At 39.8% G+C, this 17,816-nt stretch overlaps 1 protein-coding gene across 1 annotated transcript in view; it reads right to left on the bottom strand.

Annotated features, from left to right (window-relative positions):
- The window catches only part of LOC311299432 (CMP-N-acetylneuraminate-beta-galactosamide-alpha-2,3-sialyltransferase 1-like), a 43,307-nt gene that overhangs the window by 8,810 nt on the left and 16,681 nt on the right, over positions 1–17,816 (bottom strand). Inside the window, exons 2-5 of the mRNA XM_084422995.1 lie at positions 12,604–12,867; positions 11,864–12,057; positions 11,398–11,577; positions 9,800–9,845 (exon numbers count right to left, since the gene is read on the bottom strand). Coding sequence (XP_084279121.1) covers positions 9,800–9,845; positions 11,398–11,577; positions 11,864–12,057; positions 12,604–12,849 — 666 coding nt within the window. The 5' untranslated portion in view covers positions 12,850–12,867. The remainder of the gene's footprint in view (positions 1–9,799; positions 9,846–11,397; positions 11,578–11,863; positions 12,058–12,603; positions 12,868–17,816) is intronic.

A 17,816-nucleotide genomic window follows, 5' to 3' on the forward strand; every position in this document is an offset into this window, starting at 1 on the left:
CGTCATGGCAGCGCGCATTGTTTAGACTGAGCAGAAAAAGGTGGATAAGGGCACTCTACACCCCACGCTGTCCAAATTGCTCTGAACCATGCAATTCATTTGTGCTCGATTTGTGCCGTTAAAAAAAGTTTAAAGAGCAAATTGGCCAATTGCTTATTTGCTCTATAACAGGCCAAACTGACCTTAAACAAAAAATATCTGTAGCCATTTGAAATCAGAGGCAACCACTGAATTTAATCACAGCCCAGACAAAGATGCGAACTTTTGCTACATTAGACACAAAAACAGCAGACAGACTGAATGAAAATGGAAATTCACTCTCTGACAGTAGGTGGCGCTTATGGCACAGCACAGGAGCAATACACTCACCTTAAGGATTATTAGGAACATCTGTTCAATTTCTCATTAATGCAATTATCTAATCAACCATTCACATGGCAGTTGCTTCAATGCATTTAGGGGTGTGGTCCTGGTCAAGACAATCTCCTGAACTCCAAACTGAATGTCAGAATGGGAAAGAAAGGTGATTTAACGGTGAAAGGCGTGGCATGGTTGTTGGTGCCAGACAGGCCGGTCTGAGTATTTCACAATCTGCACAGTTACTGGGATTTTCACGCACAACCATTTCTAGGGTTTACAAAGAATGGTGTGAAAAGGGAAAAACATCCAGTATGCGGCAGTCCTGTGGGCGAAAATGCCTTGTTGATGCTAGAGGTCAGAGGAGAATGGGCCGACTGATTCAAGCTGATAGAAGAGCAACTTTGACTGAAATAACCACTCGTTACAACCGAGGTATGCAGCAAAGCATTTGTGAAGCCACAACACACACAACCTTGAGGCGGATGGGCTACAACAGCAGAAGACCCCACCGGGTACCACTCATCTCCACTACAAATAGGAAAAAGAGGCTACAATTTGCACAAGCTCACCAAAATTGGACAGTTGAAGACTGGAAAAATGTTGCCTGGTCTGATGAGTCTCGATTTCTGTTGAGACATTCAGATGGTAGAGTCAGAATTTGGCGTAAACAGAATGAGAACATGGATCCATCATGCCTTGTTACCGCTGTGCAGGCTGGTGGTGGTGGTGTAATGGTGTGGGGGATGTTTTCTTGGCACACTTTAGGCCCCTTAGTGCCAATTGGGCATCGTTTAAATGCCACGGCCTACCTGAGCATTGTTTCTGACCATGTCCATCCCTTTATGACCACCATGTATCCTCTGATGGCTACTTCCAGCAGGACAATGCACCATGTCACAAAGCTTGAATCATTTCAAATTGGTTTCTTGAACATGACAATGAGTTCACTGTACTAAAATGGCCCCCACAGTCACCAGATCTCAACCCAATAGAGCATCTTTGGGATGTGGTGGAACGGGAGCTTCGTGCCCTGGATGTGCATCCCACAAATCTCCATCAACTGCAAGATGCTATCCTATCAATATGGGCCAACATTTCTAAAGAATGCTTTCAGCACCTTGTTGAATCAATGCCACGTAGAATTAAGGCAGTTCTGAAGGCGAAAGGGGGTCAAACACAGTATTAGTATGGTATTCCTAATAATCCTTTAGGTGAATGTATAGCGTTTCCTTGGTTAAAGCTGTACACAAAGCAGCGCTGCGCTTATAAACAGGCATTATAAGAGGAAAAGAAACTGCGATCGAAACTTTTCTAAAGAAAGTCAGTTCCCTTTAGAGATACATTAATATAAACCCCCATCCCTCAATTCAATATTTTGTTTATACGTCAAACATCGAGAACAGTGAGCTTGTTGTACCTGGTACAGGATTTTCTCTGTGTTCTCTTCTTGCGTCCGTTTTGTATCTGGCCTGTGGTAATGTCCCGTTTTTGTAATATTTCCAAACAAAATACATTTTGGGCAATGCCGTTTGTGCGCAAGTCTGGAATAGTGATCGGCCAAAATAGAGCAAAAACAGTATCCGATTTATGGCTGGTAGACCAGTGCATCTCTAAAAGAATTTTTTTGAAAATGACCCTTCTTAAATATTGCGAAAAAACCCACTCTCCACCCTGTCTTCTAAATTGTTTCAAACCGTTGACAATCATTTGTGCTTGATTTGTGCGGTTCAAATGAATATTATATTTATTCCCTCTTCTTGTAAATAACAAATAGCCTATAGGCTAATTCTCCACCTCATGCCATCCAAATTGCTCCAAACCAGTGGCGGTTTGCTTGTGCTTGATATGATTGTTCAAAACGAACCCTAAAATAAATTACTTTTAAAATATTTAATGAAAAGAAAAAACACATTTAATACACACAATAATAATAATAATGTTTAATTTCTTGAACACCAAACCAGCATAAATGTAGCACAAACGAATGGCACAGATTTGGTGATCATTTCATAATGGGGTGACAAGTGTGACACAAACAGTGAAATGTGCCAGTGTTCTCTGAAACAAATAAAAAACCTGCAATTCTTGAAACATTCTTGAGAAGTTCTCAAATATTTTCTTAAGATTTTTTCTCTTATCACTAACAGGCTTTGGTGTTATCTGATTTTGTCTTCTCAAATATTTTCTTAAGAATTTTTCTTTTATCATTAACATGCTTTGGTGTTATCTGATTTTGTCTGTTACGAAAAAACAACAACATAAAACATTTCTCAAAGGCTGTTTATTTATTTATTTATGGGGCATGCATAAACATATGTCATTGTTGATATTATTGAACATTGGTGTCACTTCAGGAGTCATCTCTAGTAATAGCAAAATGTTCTTTATACATAAGTTAGAAAATAAGAAAATAAGAGTTTGATTGTTTAGTTTAGTTTATTTAAGTTAAAAATATGCTGTATATATGTAAAAGTGCACAAAAGTGGAAAACACAATGTCATTACAATGAACTACACTCGGGGAAAAATGTGATCAATAACTCATGGCAAAATATTTTTACATTAACATAAGTTTATCAGTTTTCACTTTCACAAGTCAAAGCAATTCATAATTTCTCAAGATTTAACAGCTGAAATGACTATACAGCCTTAATTTAATGCAGCAAAAATTATTTTACAGTGTAGGCTACTAAGATCTTTTCTTTTCTTTTTTTTCTCAGCCTTTTTCTTGGTTGCTTTTATAATCAGACAAACATTTATTTAACAGTGCCTTTTATAAAAGAGACTATAATATAACAAAACATTACCATTATGTGGAATATTTTTGTACTTCACATTTATTTGTTCCCATGTTCTAGTGTGGTGACTCTGACATTACAATTAACAAAGTAATTATGTAAAATATAAAGTAAATAGGCTATTAAGTGATAAAAACATCTAACATGGCCACTTCTAACGGATTTAAACTGTCTGCTACTTTTTGCCAGCCCTCTCTCCTGGCTTTTGCAGACTTTGAGGTGTTCCCTGGCGTTTTGATTAAACATAAAAATTCTGAATAAACTTCGACAATTAGTTCTTGCTCTGCTGAGGAGAAAAACTGAGCCCGCTCTTTGGCCACGCTGAGCAGCCAATAGCAGCGTTGCTGATACATTTTTCTACTATCGATACATATCCCCTTTTAAACCAGCGCATGAACGCGCAATTTTCTCAGATAACTCAATCCAGCTACACTAATCATATCCGGCAGGTGTGTTCGAAGAACCTAATTAGCCAGATCATGATTAGCACGATGATATCATCTTGGATGTGTAATTTGATCTTGGATGTTTTAAACAACGTACGAAGAACGGGCCCCAGGAAACATTATGACACAATAAAACAATGCAGTTCATGACTCCTTAAAAAAACGATTTCTTTAAAAGCAAATATCTTCCTTTGCTTTGAACTTTGAGCGTTGTTGCAGATGTTGTTAATATGCTCAAACAGCAACATTACACACTAACTAAAGTTAGAAAAGTGAAATCAATATTAAACCACCCCTTTAAGAAATCTTAATGTTAAAAATAGTCTTAAGCTTTGTCTTGAGTGTAAAAAAAAAGTAGGACTTTTCTAAAGAAGCTAACAGCAACTTTCAGTAAAGTCTAAGACTGATTCTTAAGTGCTGACTGAAGTGTTGCAAACTAAGGACTACAATGATGTCAACCCAAAATGGCCGCCCTCAACCACTGAATAGCCAATAGTGAGCAGCTCAAAACAGCATGACACCAATCATTTAATGTAATTATAATAAAATCAAGTAATTAAGACACTAATGGCGCTTTTCCACTGCATGGTACGGTACGGCTCGGTTCGGTACGGCACGCTTTGGTGCTTTTCCACTGCATGGTATGGTACGGCTCGGTTTGGTACAGCACGCTTTGGTGCTTTTCCACTGCATGGTACGGTACGGCTCGGTTCGGTACGGCTCACTTATGGCGCATTTCCACTGCATGGTACGGTCCGGTACGGCTCGCTTCGGCTCGCTTTAAATGGTACCACCTCTGTTGAGGTTCCAAGCGTACCGTACCGTTACTAAAATGTGACGTGAAAACACTGCAGATCACTGATTGGTCAGACAGAATCATCTCTACCAGCGTCATTGTATTTACGACACGAGACACAAACCCGCTAGATTTAAATAGCCAGTAGACAACAGCCAACGCTGTAACACTTGTTTTAAAAATATTTGCTTTAAAAAAAAGAGTATAAACTTCCAAAAAAAAAGAAATGGCTGAATCGTGGTCAGTGGACGAGGTGCAGACGTTCCTCTCGTTGGTTGTTGAGGAGTGGATGGGGAAACACGGAATGAAAAATTCGCATTTAATATGATGATGTCATGGTAGTAGAGACGGCAACTATAACGATCAGTCCCACCCACTTTGAAGCGGTACTAACTGCAGTGGAAAAGCAACCGAGCTAAAGCGAGCCGAACCGTGCCGTACTGAGTCGAGTCGTACCACGCAGTGGAAAAGCGAAGCGAGCCGAACTGTTCCGCACCGAGTCGAACCGTACCGAGCCGTACCATGCAGTGGAAAAGTGCCATATAAACATGTTTTTCAATACTTAGCTTACATTTATTTTAAAAGTAAAATAAATACAAAATGAAAAAGATGCCTTTTTTTCCACCCACTGAACAAGAAAGATTAGCATCTAAGAATCAGTACTTGATTGCAATGCATTCTTGATTTTATGGTAACCCATTTGCACTCAGTGGCATTTTCAATCTTATAAGCATCCAGTTTGTTGAGGGTGAATATTTTGGTCACATTTACAACCTACAAAAAAAATCTTTGCAAAGTGACCTTTGATTAAAATTCTTTAAAAGTATTTTAAACAAATTTTATTAGACAAATAAATCTTGAGGTTAACAAATTTTATCTTAGGACTTAATTAGGCATTAAGGTAACAGGGTTCACTGTTTTACAGTGTATTTTGACATTACAAGCCTTGTGTTTCAGTAATGACACTACAAGGTGTTCTTTAGAAAATATAATGTTGATATTTCTACAAATATACAATTTTCCATTATAAATTGCTTACTAAAATCAAGTTAGATTTTTAAGAGAAAATTATTTAGAAATAATTAAAGGTAGGGTAGGTAATCCTGTTCAGAAACATTTTTTTTTATACTGGGTGAAATGGTCCTTCCATTCTGAGAGTAGTCAATACATTATGTGTTCAGAAAAAGGAATGAAAAAAATCAGACCTCTGTAGCAGCTGTAGGACAGTAAAAACTCTGACCAATCACTGCCATTCGGTGCGAATGTAAAGAACCAATCAGATGCCTTCATGTCTCGTGCTGTCACTCACTCTCGCAACCATGGCTACACCCCTGTTGCTAGATCTGCCCATATGCGCGCGCACCCGTTTGATTTGAGGAGTGCAAGTCAAGAGATGCGCGGAACCTACGAAGAGTAAAATTATGGCAGAGAAAGAGCATTCAAAATTCAAAGCACCTGCATATTCAGTCAGCGAAGGCAAACAAGGCAAAAACTACTTCCTCGGACCCTGGTTGCCCGCACTCTTGAACGACCTCCTCTGCTTCGCCCTCAACCCCGGACCTGTCTTCGAACCGACGATGAGGTACTTGTCACCGGACTGTAACGTTAGTCCTCATCAGAGTCAACAATGCTTTCATCATAGAAACTCTTACATGCAAAACACCGTATATGTTATGAATCTAACACGAAATTCACCTTCATCACAGTGTAACTGATGGTAATGGAAAAACGTGTATCAATGCAACCTGTTTTTAGCTTTGCCTTATAAATATAGCTCGTTAGCTATAAATATAGCTCGTTACCGAATCAAACAAAGTAGCCTATATTTTAAACTTTACCAGTATCGATATGCTAGATTGATAGTGAGTACTAAAATAAATCTTATTTGTTTATATTTATAGTGATAAAGTTAGGCATTTTATTACATGTGATTCTGACATGATGTCACTGTATGTACTGCGCTCCTTCCTCTCCACTCGTCTCAGGTAATAAATGTGTCTTCCAGCTGAGCCTGAGCGTTTGGCGTCGCGCGTTCATGTGTTTTGGGGGCGTGGCTTTGGAAGGAGCTCAGAAGGGAGGGGGTGGGAGTGAATGGAAATAATGAGCTGTGTTTATTGCAGATTAAAAGGTCTACAGTCACTCGATTTTTATACTCTCTTTTTCAGAGCACTTACATTTTAATTATGTATTGGTATATAAAGACAGTTTAAACAAATTTGAAAATATAAAATTTTATAAAAATCCTACAATACCTAAAAAAACCAATAAAATTACCTTTAAATAAATGGTTTAAATTTAAACAAAACACTGATTTGTCTTGAAAAAATGTGTGTATAGAAACACATACACATTTTTTTTACACATACACTACCGGCCAGTAAGATTTAAAATGTCTCTTATGCTCACCAAGGCTGCATTTATTTGATAAAAACAGTAATATTGTGAAATATTACAATTTCAAATAACTAAATAACTGTTTTCTGTTTAAATATATTTTAAAGCATATTTTATTCCTGGTATGGCAAAGCAGAATTGTCACATGACCCTTCAGAAATCATTCTAATATGCTGATTTGGTGCTTAAAGGGATGGTTCAGAGTAAAATCAACCTAGGGTCCTTTGCACCATGACCTCGAGCCAAACATTTTATTTATATTCGTCTTATGCAACAGCACAACAATGTAGGCTACTCTACCAAACACTTCACTTACACTTCCCTTCTTACCCCCGTCACCTAGTGTCAAAACAATATAGCAAATTCCCCTTTTACTCAAGACCACTTCTCCTTAGAAATTCACATTAGAACACATATATCTGTCACTCAGATATCCAAAATCAATTTCTTTTTACTCCTGGCACTACTAGAAGGCACTACTAAGAATAGAATTCAAGAAATATCCAATATAACAGGCTTCAAATTCAAACAGTTGTCTTTTGTCTTTCATTGCACAAAGCCTTTTAACCATCTTGAAGAGTACCTCACATGCTGAGGCCAAGAACTGGGTAAATGGACCTGGTCCTGAGGTGGCTGCATAAGCCAATCAGCCACATCGGCTCTGGTAGATCCACTTGACATCAAGGCGATTCAAAAGGAGTTATGCCAGTAGTGGAATGAGGAGTTGCTCTATAGATGTGGATAAATTCTGTGACAGTCATTTTCCATGGTCTTGACTGAATTATTGCAGACTGAATGCAAGTCTTGAACACTCTATGGAAGCGCTCAATTGCTCTGTTGGCAGCTGGGTGGTATACCGGCGTGTGCACATGAGTGATGTCCCGGTATACCACCCAGCTGCCAACAGAGCAATTGAGCGATTACATGCACGATGTCCCTCGCTTCAAGAAAGGCAGAGAATTCCGCAGCTGTAAATTGAGGTCCTTTACCCATAACTATGCACTCCGGGTTCCCATGATGACTAAACACAGAGGTGTGGAAATTAATCACTTGCTTTGCACTCACTGAAGACACGAACACAACTTCAGACCATTTATTATGGTAGTCCATTAGAGTAAGGGCATAGTGGCAATCCCAGGTAGCCAACTTGAATGGGCCCAATATATCCATTGCTAATTTTCTCCATGACTCAGCCGGAAAGGGCAAAGGCTGAAGTGGGGCAGAATGTATTTTAGCGGTTTTGTCTGAAGCCTGACACAGTTGACATGATGAGATAAAGTCTGTGACCAACTCATTTATCTGCAGCTGCCAGTATAGGCCGCGTAGTCGCTGCTTTGTGCACATGATGCCCTGTTGTCCCTCATGCATGAGCATCACTAACCTATGACGTAATGACACAGGTACAGCCTCGCTGTATCTGTGCGTGCAACTTACAAAAGTTGTGACAGCCTGGTCGGTAGATCACTTCGTAATTGAAACAGCAAGTGTGCAGCCCAGTGCACGATACGCATTCCTGCGCAGTCTCCTTCTTTAGTGGTGAGTAGAGGGGTTAATGCCTGATGGTCTGTACGCAATTTGAAAGTCGGACCCCACAAGTATTTCCTCCATTTCTCGACCACCCAAACGCATGCGAGGGCTTCCTTTTCTACCATCAAATATTTGCGTAAAAAAATTCTTTAACGTGGCTCAAGTTATATGTTAAGTCAGTCTCCCCTATGGTCTCCTTTATCCAGATGACAAAACAATGCAGTTCAGATTCTACAGTGAACCTTTCAACTATCGCATGAACGACACAATAATCTGAGCTCCTTAAAGCTATAGTAGGTAATCCTGTTCAGAAACACTTTTTTTTATACTGGGTGAAATGGTTCTTCCATCCTGAGAGTAGTCAATACATTATGTGTTCAGAAAAAGGAATGAAAACAATCAGACCTCTGTAGCAGCTGCAGGACAGTAAAACTCTGACCAATCACTGCCACTCGGTGCGAATGTAAAGAACCAATCAGATGCCTTCATGTCTCGTGCCCGAGCCCCACTGCGTGCGCTGCCCTGCGTGCACTCATCACATGTCACCGTTCCCGGAAATATTCAGCTCACTACACCGAGTAAGCAGGAGTTTGCGGCACAATGGACTGTCACTCTCCCTCACTACCATGGCAACCACCCCTGCATGCACGCGCGCACCCGTTTGACTTGAAGAGGGGAAGAGGCACGGAGAGAGGCACGGATAGCAAGGAAGAATCACAATAATGGCAGAGAAAGAGCAGTCACAATTCCCAAGTACCTGCATAAAAAGTCAGCGAAGGCAAAAAAAAGGAACTAGTAAGGTAGAAAGGTAGGCTACTTGTCACCGGAGTGTAACGTTTGTCCTCTTCAGAGCCAACAGTGCTTTCATCGTGGAAGCGCTTACATGCAAAACACTGTATATGTTATGAATCTAACACGAAATTCACCTTCATCACAGAGGTAATGGTAAAACGTGTAGCAACCTGTTTTTAGCTTTGCCTTATGTTACTAGCTCGTTACCGAATCAACCTCAATATATTTTAAACTTTACCCGTATCGATATGCTAGCTTGATAGTGAGTACTAACAACAGCCATGAAAGTTGTTTATATTCATAATGATAAAGTTAGGTATTTTATTACATGTGATTCTGACATGATGTCACTACATGCACTGCGCTCCTCTCCTCCGCTTGGCACTGGAAAACGCGTCCTCCAGCTGCAGACGTCGGCATCGCGCGTTCATGTGTTTTGGGGGGTGGCTTTGGAAGGAGCCCAGAAGGAAGGGGGTGGGAGCGAATGGAATAAGTAGCTGTGTTTATTGCAGTCCTGAGAGGACTACAGACACTCGATTTTTATACTCTCTTTTTCAGAGTACTTAAATTTTAATTATGTATTGATATATAAAGAAAGTTTAAACAAATTTGGATTTTTTTTTTTTTTGAAAATTCCTGCCTACCCTACCTTTAACAGCATGTTAAAAATGTCAAAACATCACTCACCTTATGTCTGTTGGCATTTATGCTCGGCCTGACTTTTATGTAAGTTCTAAAGACAAGAAAAAAGGGCAAAATGACATACACGAAATAATAAGGTACCATTAAAACATGAATTTGTTGGTTATCTTTTGCTGTCCTGGTACAACATATCAAATAAACATAAATTCATGTCCAGATTCCTTTATTTTATACCCGTAGGTAAATTAGGTTTCAGTGAATAAGTTCAGGCTGTTTCTCATACATATCATAGACAATACAATAGACAACACTATAAACACAACACTTAACCACTAAAACATTATAATAAACCCATTACTTCGTCTTATACTATTCATATGATTAATCACTAAAGGGACAAAGCTGTTCTTATACAGTTTTGTTGTACACTGCGGTACTCTAAACCATCAATTAGACGGAAGGTGCTGGAACTCACAATACAGGGGATGACGCCTGTCACTTAAAATGTAAACACCCGTTCGCTGTACCTGCCTGGCATACAGTGAAGCAGGGTTAAGTAGCGGCTCCCCAGTCAACCTATTGACCATTTTACAATTTGGTTAATAGAGGTCCAGCTCTTTAAAGATAAATTCCCGTACCAGGACACCAAAGAAAATTTGACCAAATTGATTTGATAAAAGTACAATAAAACAGAATCAACAGTGTTTAGTCATTTTGAAGTTTCCTTTAAAAGAACAAACGTTGATGCCCCTTTTTACACACAGCTTCACAGTTGGCTTCAAAACTCAACTTCAAATCAATGATTGTCCCCAAGTATTTGTAAGATTGCACACCCTCCAGTGTTTGATCCTTAATGGATGTGACTTTGTGCATAGAAACCTTCTTTCGAACCATATCCTTGGTCTTCAATACATGCAAATGAGGGTTAGGTTAGATCTAAACTTATCCCCAATTTCTGCACCAATAGCAGCATTACAATAGCAAAAATAATGACAAGGTTTTCAAACAAGGCCTAAAAACTGCCATTGTTCAAATTAAGGAGGTTTATAATACCTGAAGAAAGCTATATGTTAGCATTCTATGGGTTCCCACAACAGCCAAAGAGATGAATGGGAATGCTAAAGATGATGGTGGTGCATAAATTACACACACCAATTTTAACTACAGCTACCATCCGTGGGAAACAAAAGATCGATTAAATATCAGTCAAGTCCCAAACTCAACCCAAAGCCAAATTATGATTGGTTGACATAAATGTTGTTCCAGGACCAGCAAGGTTGTAGATCCAAGAACATGTCGTACTTCACTTTTGGGGTATCAATACAAGTAGAACTCAGTTACTCTCCTAATAATAAAGCTTCCAAAAGGTTTTTTTTTTTTTTTTTTTTTGCAGCAATGATAAATAACCATTTTGAGTTCCAAAAAGAACGTTTCGGTAAACAGTTTTTACAATTTTTTTTTTTTTGTGAAGAACATTTTAATAATCTGGTAAACCCTTTTCCACTATTAAGAACCTTTTGTGAAATGGAAAGTTTCCATGAATGTTCTTAATGGAACCATAGATTCCAACAAAGAACCTTTATTTGTAAGAGTGTATCAGCCATTTGAGATTGAGAAACATTGCTCAATTATCTGTTTCTCACCTTGTGATGTTCTTAGTGGTGAAGGCACTGATGAGCCACTCCATATCCAGAATCTTGAATGGGGAAAGCACCAGGTAAGTTGATTTGTCCACGTCTACAGCGCTCTCAGGATAGATAATCCGGTGAGTGGCCTTAAAACCCACATCCTTCTCATAACCTTTTGTTGGGCCCTTATTTATCCTGGCTTAACAAAGCATGACTGGGTCAAGAAACATGTGAAAGATCATCATGTAAAAACAAAATGACATCGTCAACCAAATTTAAATGCATTTAAATGGTGGGGTTTTTTTTTAGCTTATGAAGAGAAGCTTTACTGGGCAAAGAATGACTGCAGACTGCAAAGCTTACAGTTTATGGCTAAAAGTGACACCGAACAAATACACAGTTTTGATCATGTCTTGGAAATCAAGAGGTGAGGAGTCTCACAAAAACAGTCAAACAAATTAGGTTATATATCATTTTTTACCTAATGACAAAGTCATGATGATCTATGAGATGTCCATAACGGGATCCTTTAAGGTTCCCTGAGTTTCCTACCACAGCACAAGTCCTGCAGCGTTTTGGACTAGCATCTAAGTATTGTGTTTTATCTGGGAAGAGAGAAAACATCTTCTCCACCACCACTGTGTAGTTCCTTTTGTTCTTATCTTTCTGAAGGCCCTGAAACGTCATGCAAAATAGACTTCAATGTAAGAGGTTTTAGTATTTTGAGGTTCACAGAAAAACTAGTAATCAACAAATGTTGACACACTTGCACTGAACTTCTGTTCCAAAACCTATAGTGAGCTGAAGAGCATGAGAAACTTTACTTAAATTAATTCAATAGAATTTGCAGTGAACATGTTGCCAAGGGAATGACATGATACTCATAAGAATAAAAATATATAGCACACGCAAATATGGGGTAAATAGTAAATTAATGACTAACAAAACGGATTAATCCACCATCTTGCATGTATTTCTTTCATTGAGCTCATCATAATGCATTCTGGGACATATTATGCAATAATGTGAGCAAAAAAATGTATCAGAAGGGAACATAATCATGCTGCCCGTGTTTTGGAACAACTTTGTTGTGAGCACAACTGTGCTGTCTTAAAATGCTGCCTACATAGCATCCCGCCAGCTTTTGGAAAAGATTCAATGTCATTTTACAGTTATTTAATTCATCACTGCGCAAGGCTTAAAGAAATGTAAGATCAATACCTTCCAATACTTGAAGATATCTTCACTGAGCACGTAATTTTCCCGGGTGAGCAGTGGTTGAATAGAGAGATCATAGAGTTCATTGAACCAAGCACTGTGAGTCTGCTCTCTGACACAGTCTTTACATGCACATATGCCTGTAGAGAACTCATCCACGGGGGTTTGGAACACCAGGAGCATGCAGATTATGATCACACATATGACAGCTGTCATATAGGACCACCTATAATGCAATAACATGCCCATCTTTGCTCCTCTACTCTCCTGATGAAAAAAAAGAAGAAGTTATTTTTGTGGGTTGCATGGCATAGCAGGGCTTGCAAAATATCAAAATCCCTGGTGGGCCTTCGGGCAGGCACTCTTCATATTTTGGTGCCCCGAAATGAATTTAATTAACCCTAACCCGAAAAAACAACAACCTTTTTTATGTAAAAAATTGAATAGGAGTCGAAAGCAGTAAAAAAAAAGAAAAAAAAAGAAGTGTTTTTCTCCACTGCCCATGCAATCTCAGGCTGCATCTGAAATCGCATACTTTCATACTGTAGTAGGCGTGTGTCCGAATTTACAGTACTCATAAAAGAGTTGGCAAAAAATACCTGGATGACCTACTTCCTGCAAGGTTTTGAAGCGTGCATACGATGGACACTTTACTATGAGGCCAAGCGTTCAGAACTGACACCAGTATAGGTCACATGATGATGAGAGCATGGCGAATGTAGTATGTCCAGATTACATTCATACTACACACACTCATACTATATAGAACATACTTTTTTAGGGGTTGTGAAATAATTACTTCTTCAAAATAAGTACCTACTCAAAGAGAGTATGCGATTTCGGATGCAGCCTCGATCACTAAGCAACAGTAAATTAAGTAAAATTACAAGGAGTGGCAGCAGCACCAATTGTCTTTCCCAAACATCAGAAGAATAGAAGGAGAGGTGGATGCAGACGGAAGAAGAGAAGTAAACACAACTAAAGATGTGCAGATTAACGTCACCTGAATCCGCTGTTAAAAACCCGAACATATGATTTTCACTGATTTAGGCTTGATATCAGCACCCGACCCACACCTAAACACAATCTTACATCGTCACTGTTTCCCCTCACTGCAACATTAAATACGCTCAGCAAAAGCAAAGGCTGGATATAGGCTTTAATAATTTATTGTCATATGCAACACTTTACATATCACACTTGATTGATCCTGGTTAACTATTTCAGTAAAATGCTCCCACGTATGGTACTTTTCTTTCTTTCCTTCCTTTGTGTTGTTTTTAATCCTCTTTTCTAAAATTGTAAGATTTCCATCCATTGCTGCTTAAACAAGTGGACCCCGCAACTGCGTAGCTTGAGAGTCTGCAAATTAGTGCCTGACAAAAAAATATGCTTTAAACGCATTAATATTTCCATCATTATGTTGGAAAACACTTTTAGCAGAAAAAATTCTGCTAAGCTTGTGTATGTTTTTAGTTAAAGCTGTTAAGTTATTAAGCAACATCTAAGGATTTTTTTCCTTTGTGTTTTACATAATGACCACTAGTAGGAGGTGCTCCAGGCATATGCTTTCCTTGATTGGTTTTCCCTGAAGAGATTGTCCCTGTCCCAAATGGCACACAATGGCTGGATCCCAAATGGCACACTCCGGCCTTGTGGACCTCCTTCGAGTTCACACTTAGTGACATCAGGAAGTGCAGACCTAAGGGGCGCTGGCCTCGAGGGGACGCGAGAGTGTGTTTTGGGACAGGCTTGATGACATCATGCCACCGAAAGTCAAACAGCCACAAAACTCCTCATTTATCTGATTGGGCGGTTGCAATGATTCCTGGGTAGGTAACTCGTGTGGACTGTGCAAAAGTGCAGGCTTCGCCGAAGTCCGCATCGAGGGCACAAAGACGGCGCTCATGAGCACACTTCTGAGCGCTGAAATGTCGAATGGGACACCCTACGGTGTTACACACTCGTACACCTGACGAGCACGCACAATTTAAGGCCACAAGAACGCGTGAAGTGGACATTTGGGATCCAGCCTTCATATGCACTTTCGGTCTTGTGGACTTAAAATGGCTGACGCATGCGCGTGTCCGTTAAGTCCATGAGATCATATGTCCCAATTTAGTCATTTCAGATTTCAGAAGGGTGCTTGTGAGCAGAGGCGTCGCAATAGGGCAGGGAAGCCAGGCAATTGCCTGGGGCCCCGTATTTCAAGGGGGCCCCCGAGGGCTGATCATTCAAACAATCAGGAATGTTAATATAAAGATGCAGCAACATCTCCGCATCCCCCTTAGTGGGGCCCCTCTCTCGTTACCTGGTTATGCTTTTAACGTCTCGCCTCAGCAGCCTTTTTCAAACTGGAGCAGCGTTTACTCGCGGTATTTAGCAAATGCATGATTTGATTTGTTAAACATGAAAAGGACGCAGGGACGTGCACAGACATTTTGAGGGGCACTTCTCATAATTACATTTTTCTTTTCTTTTTTTAAACAAAAAAGTATATATATTAACGCAACTCTGACTTCCTTTTTAAAAAATTAATTAAAAAAGTTAATTAATTTTATCTTCCTCAAACTCACGCAATTGTTTCATTTTCAAAAGATGTCTACAAAATAATCAGTTCACACAGAAACCATGGTCTCCTTAGTATTCACTAGGTTTTAGCTTCACACAACCAAGCATCAGAATACTGAATTGCCTTAATGTTTTAATCAAATACATTAATTTTATTATTGCTATGCATGTAAACACACACACACACATACACAATAACTGATGGTGACTGACATGGACTTAGTTTCACATTTGAGGGAGGACTGTATCATCAAATAAAACCTTTAAAATCCACATTTAGATGGAGTTTGTTTTAAACCTACTACACTCTTAAAAATATTCTGTGGCTTAGTAAATATTACAGAAATATTTAACTTTATTAACTTAATATAAATAAAGAATAAAATCTCTGAAAATCTTACTTGATTGTTTAAATTAAACTTACCAAAATAATTGAGTAAAAATTCAATAAAAGCCAATGTCATGTATGTATTTGTGGTTGTATGGAATACTATTTTATAAAGGTTTAGAGGAAATAAAAAAAGTTAAATTACTCATAAATAAAAAAGTTAATTTATAAATATTGTTATTTTGAATGTTTAATGTTAACTTATTTCTACTCAGTTTTATTTATAAATGTACCAGATGCAGTTACTCAGATTTACTAAATTTTTTAGAGTGTATCCTCCATCTGTTTGCATCTGTAGATTTCTTCTAAATTCATCAATTTAGATTTCTAAATTTCAGGGGGAAAGACTCTTGATGTAAGTCATTAACTGGGGACGTTCTGTATGCAAATTAGGCATCAACTAGTTAAAATACGCACATTTGCATCTAATTGACAGGGCAATGCAGGTAAATAGGATAAACAAAATAACTCAAGCATATCACCATATCGCCAGCGCCACTCACCTCAGCACAAGCCAAGAAAAACACTGCTGGGAGTGGCTGCTGCTGCCTGCAGGTGTGTGTGTGTGTGTGTGTGTGTGTGTGATGTGTGCCGATGTGCGCCGCTGCGCAGAGACCCAGGGGGGGAGAGAGAGAGGGAGAGGGAGCGCTTCAGAACTCCTGACCTGATATTTAGATATACTATTCTTCAATAAATATATTTGTTTGACAGGGAAGCTGTGCGCAAACAGGAATATATATTATTTTTCAAAAATAAAAAAAGCACCCCAGAAAAAAGGGCACTTTCTCTCCAGGAATAAAAAGGGCAGGTGCTCATTCCCCCTTTGATGTCTATGTGTGCACGTGCCTGAAAGGACGTATCCATTGGGCATGGCCGCTCGCTCTAACCTTAAATGTTCACTATTATTAGGCGCATATCCAAGTGTTTGTGCGGAGTGTGGAGCGCGCACTGCGTGACATGGAGGCGCAGACGCGATTACTTTCATTTTCCTATAAACAGTGGAAACAACTTAAAATATTCAGTTTCTGGCCATACAGAAAAGAATAATGTAAAATGAAGAGGTTCGAATGTAGATTAATTTAGATGGATGTGAAACACAGCAGGCAGTCGGTCAGAACTGCGTAAGTTGAATTAATTGAAGAGACACACCAAACAGGGTCCAAGTTTAACTTGTTTACTGAAGAGCTGGTTGAGTTTACATGTGTGGTTTTGACATGCACGCACACAGCAACTCCATATAAACTTCACTGAATCGTAATCAAACTACTATAGATGAACTACAATGAAGCTACCCGAACTTAACACTCTCACATGCGTTGCATTTTCTCTCTAACGCGGTTTCCGCTTAAGCCCAGGTGACGCTACAATAAGTAGCGCTGTGATTGGTCAGAATCATCCAAGCCATTTAAGGGCATGCGGGCCTTTTGTACAGCCGCCCCCGAATTCAAGAACTGAATTCGATCATCTCACAAAGGTCTATATCTGGGCCTAGTCATCCTCAGGTAGGGCCGGAAGCTGGATGAGGCGAGCCACGACTCGCGTGTAGGTCTTACCCTTGACATCTACATTGGCTGTTCGGACCCGCCCATCTGCGCCTGGGAACACCTGGGTGATTCTGCCTACTGGCCAGAGGGCACGAGGAAGTTGAGGATCGACAATCATGACCACGTTCCCGCTCTCTAATGACCTTTTCTCTGTCTTCCACTTCTGGCGAGCTTGGAGACCGGGTGAGTAATACTTGAGAAAATGTCTCCAAAAGTGTTCTGCAAGCAGTTGGCTGTGGCGCCAGCGTCTGCGACTCAGAATCTCGGACTCTTGGTAGACTACTTGAGGTAAGGATGCGTCTCTACGGCCAATCAGAAAGCAGTACGGGATGATTGGATCAGGGTCAGCTACGTCAGATGAGGTATACCCAAGGGGCTTTGAGTTGAGAATACCTTCAACCTCAACCAGAACTGTTCTCAAAACTTCTTCAGTAACAGTCTGAGCCCCGATGGTCACTCTGAGGGCTGTCTTAATCGAGCGGATCTCCCTCTCCCAGCAACCGCCGAAGTGAGGGGCGCCTGGCGGGTTGTAAACAAACTTTATCTGCTGGCTGGCGAGGTGACTCTGTAGCTCCTCTTGGAGGTTGGCGAAAGACTCATTTAATTCACGTTCTCCTCCCTTAAAGTTGGTGCCTTGGTCGCTCAATAACTCATACGGTTTCCCTCGTCGTGCAATGAACCGTCGTAGGGACATCAGGAACGAATCAGAATCA

The sequence above is a fragment of the Rutilus rutilus genome (assembly GCF_951802725.1).
Source record: "Rutilus rutilus genome assembly, chromosome: 11".
Taxonomy (NCBI): Eukaryota; Metazoa; Chordata; class Actinopteri; order Cypriniformes; family Leuciscidae; genus Rutilus; species Rutilus rutilus.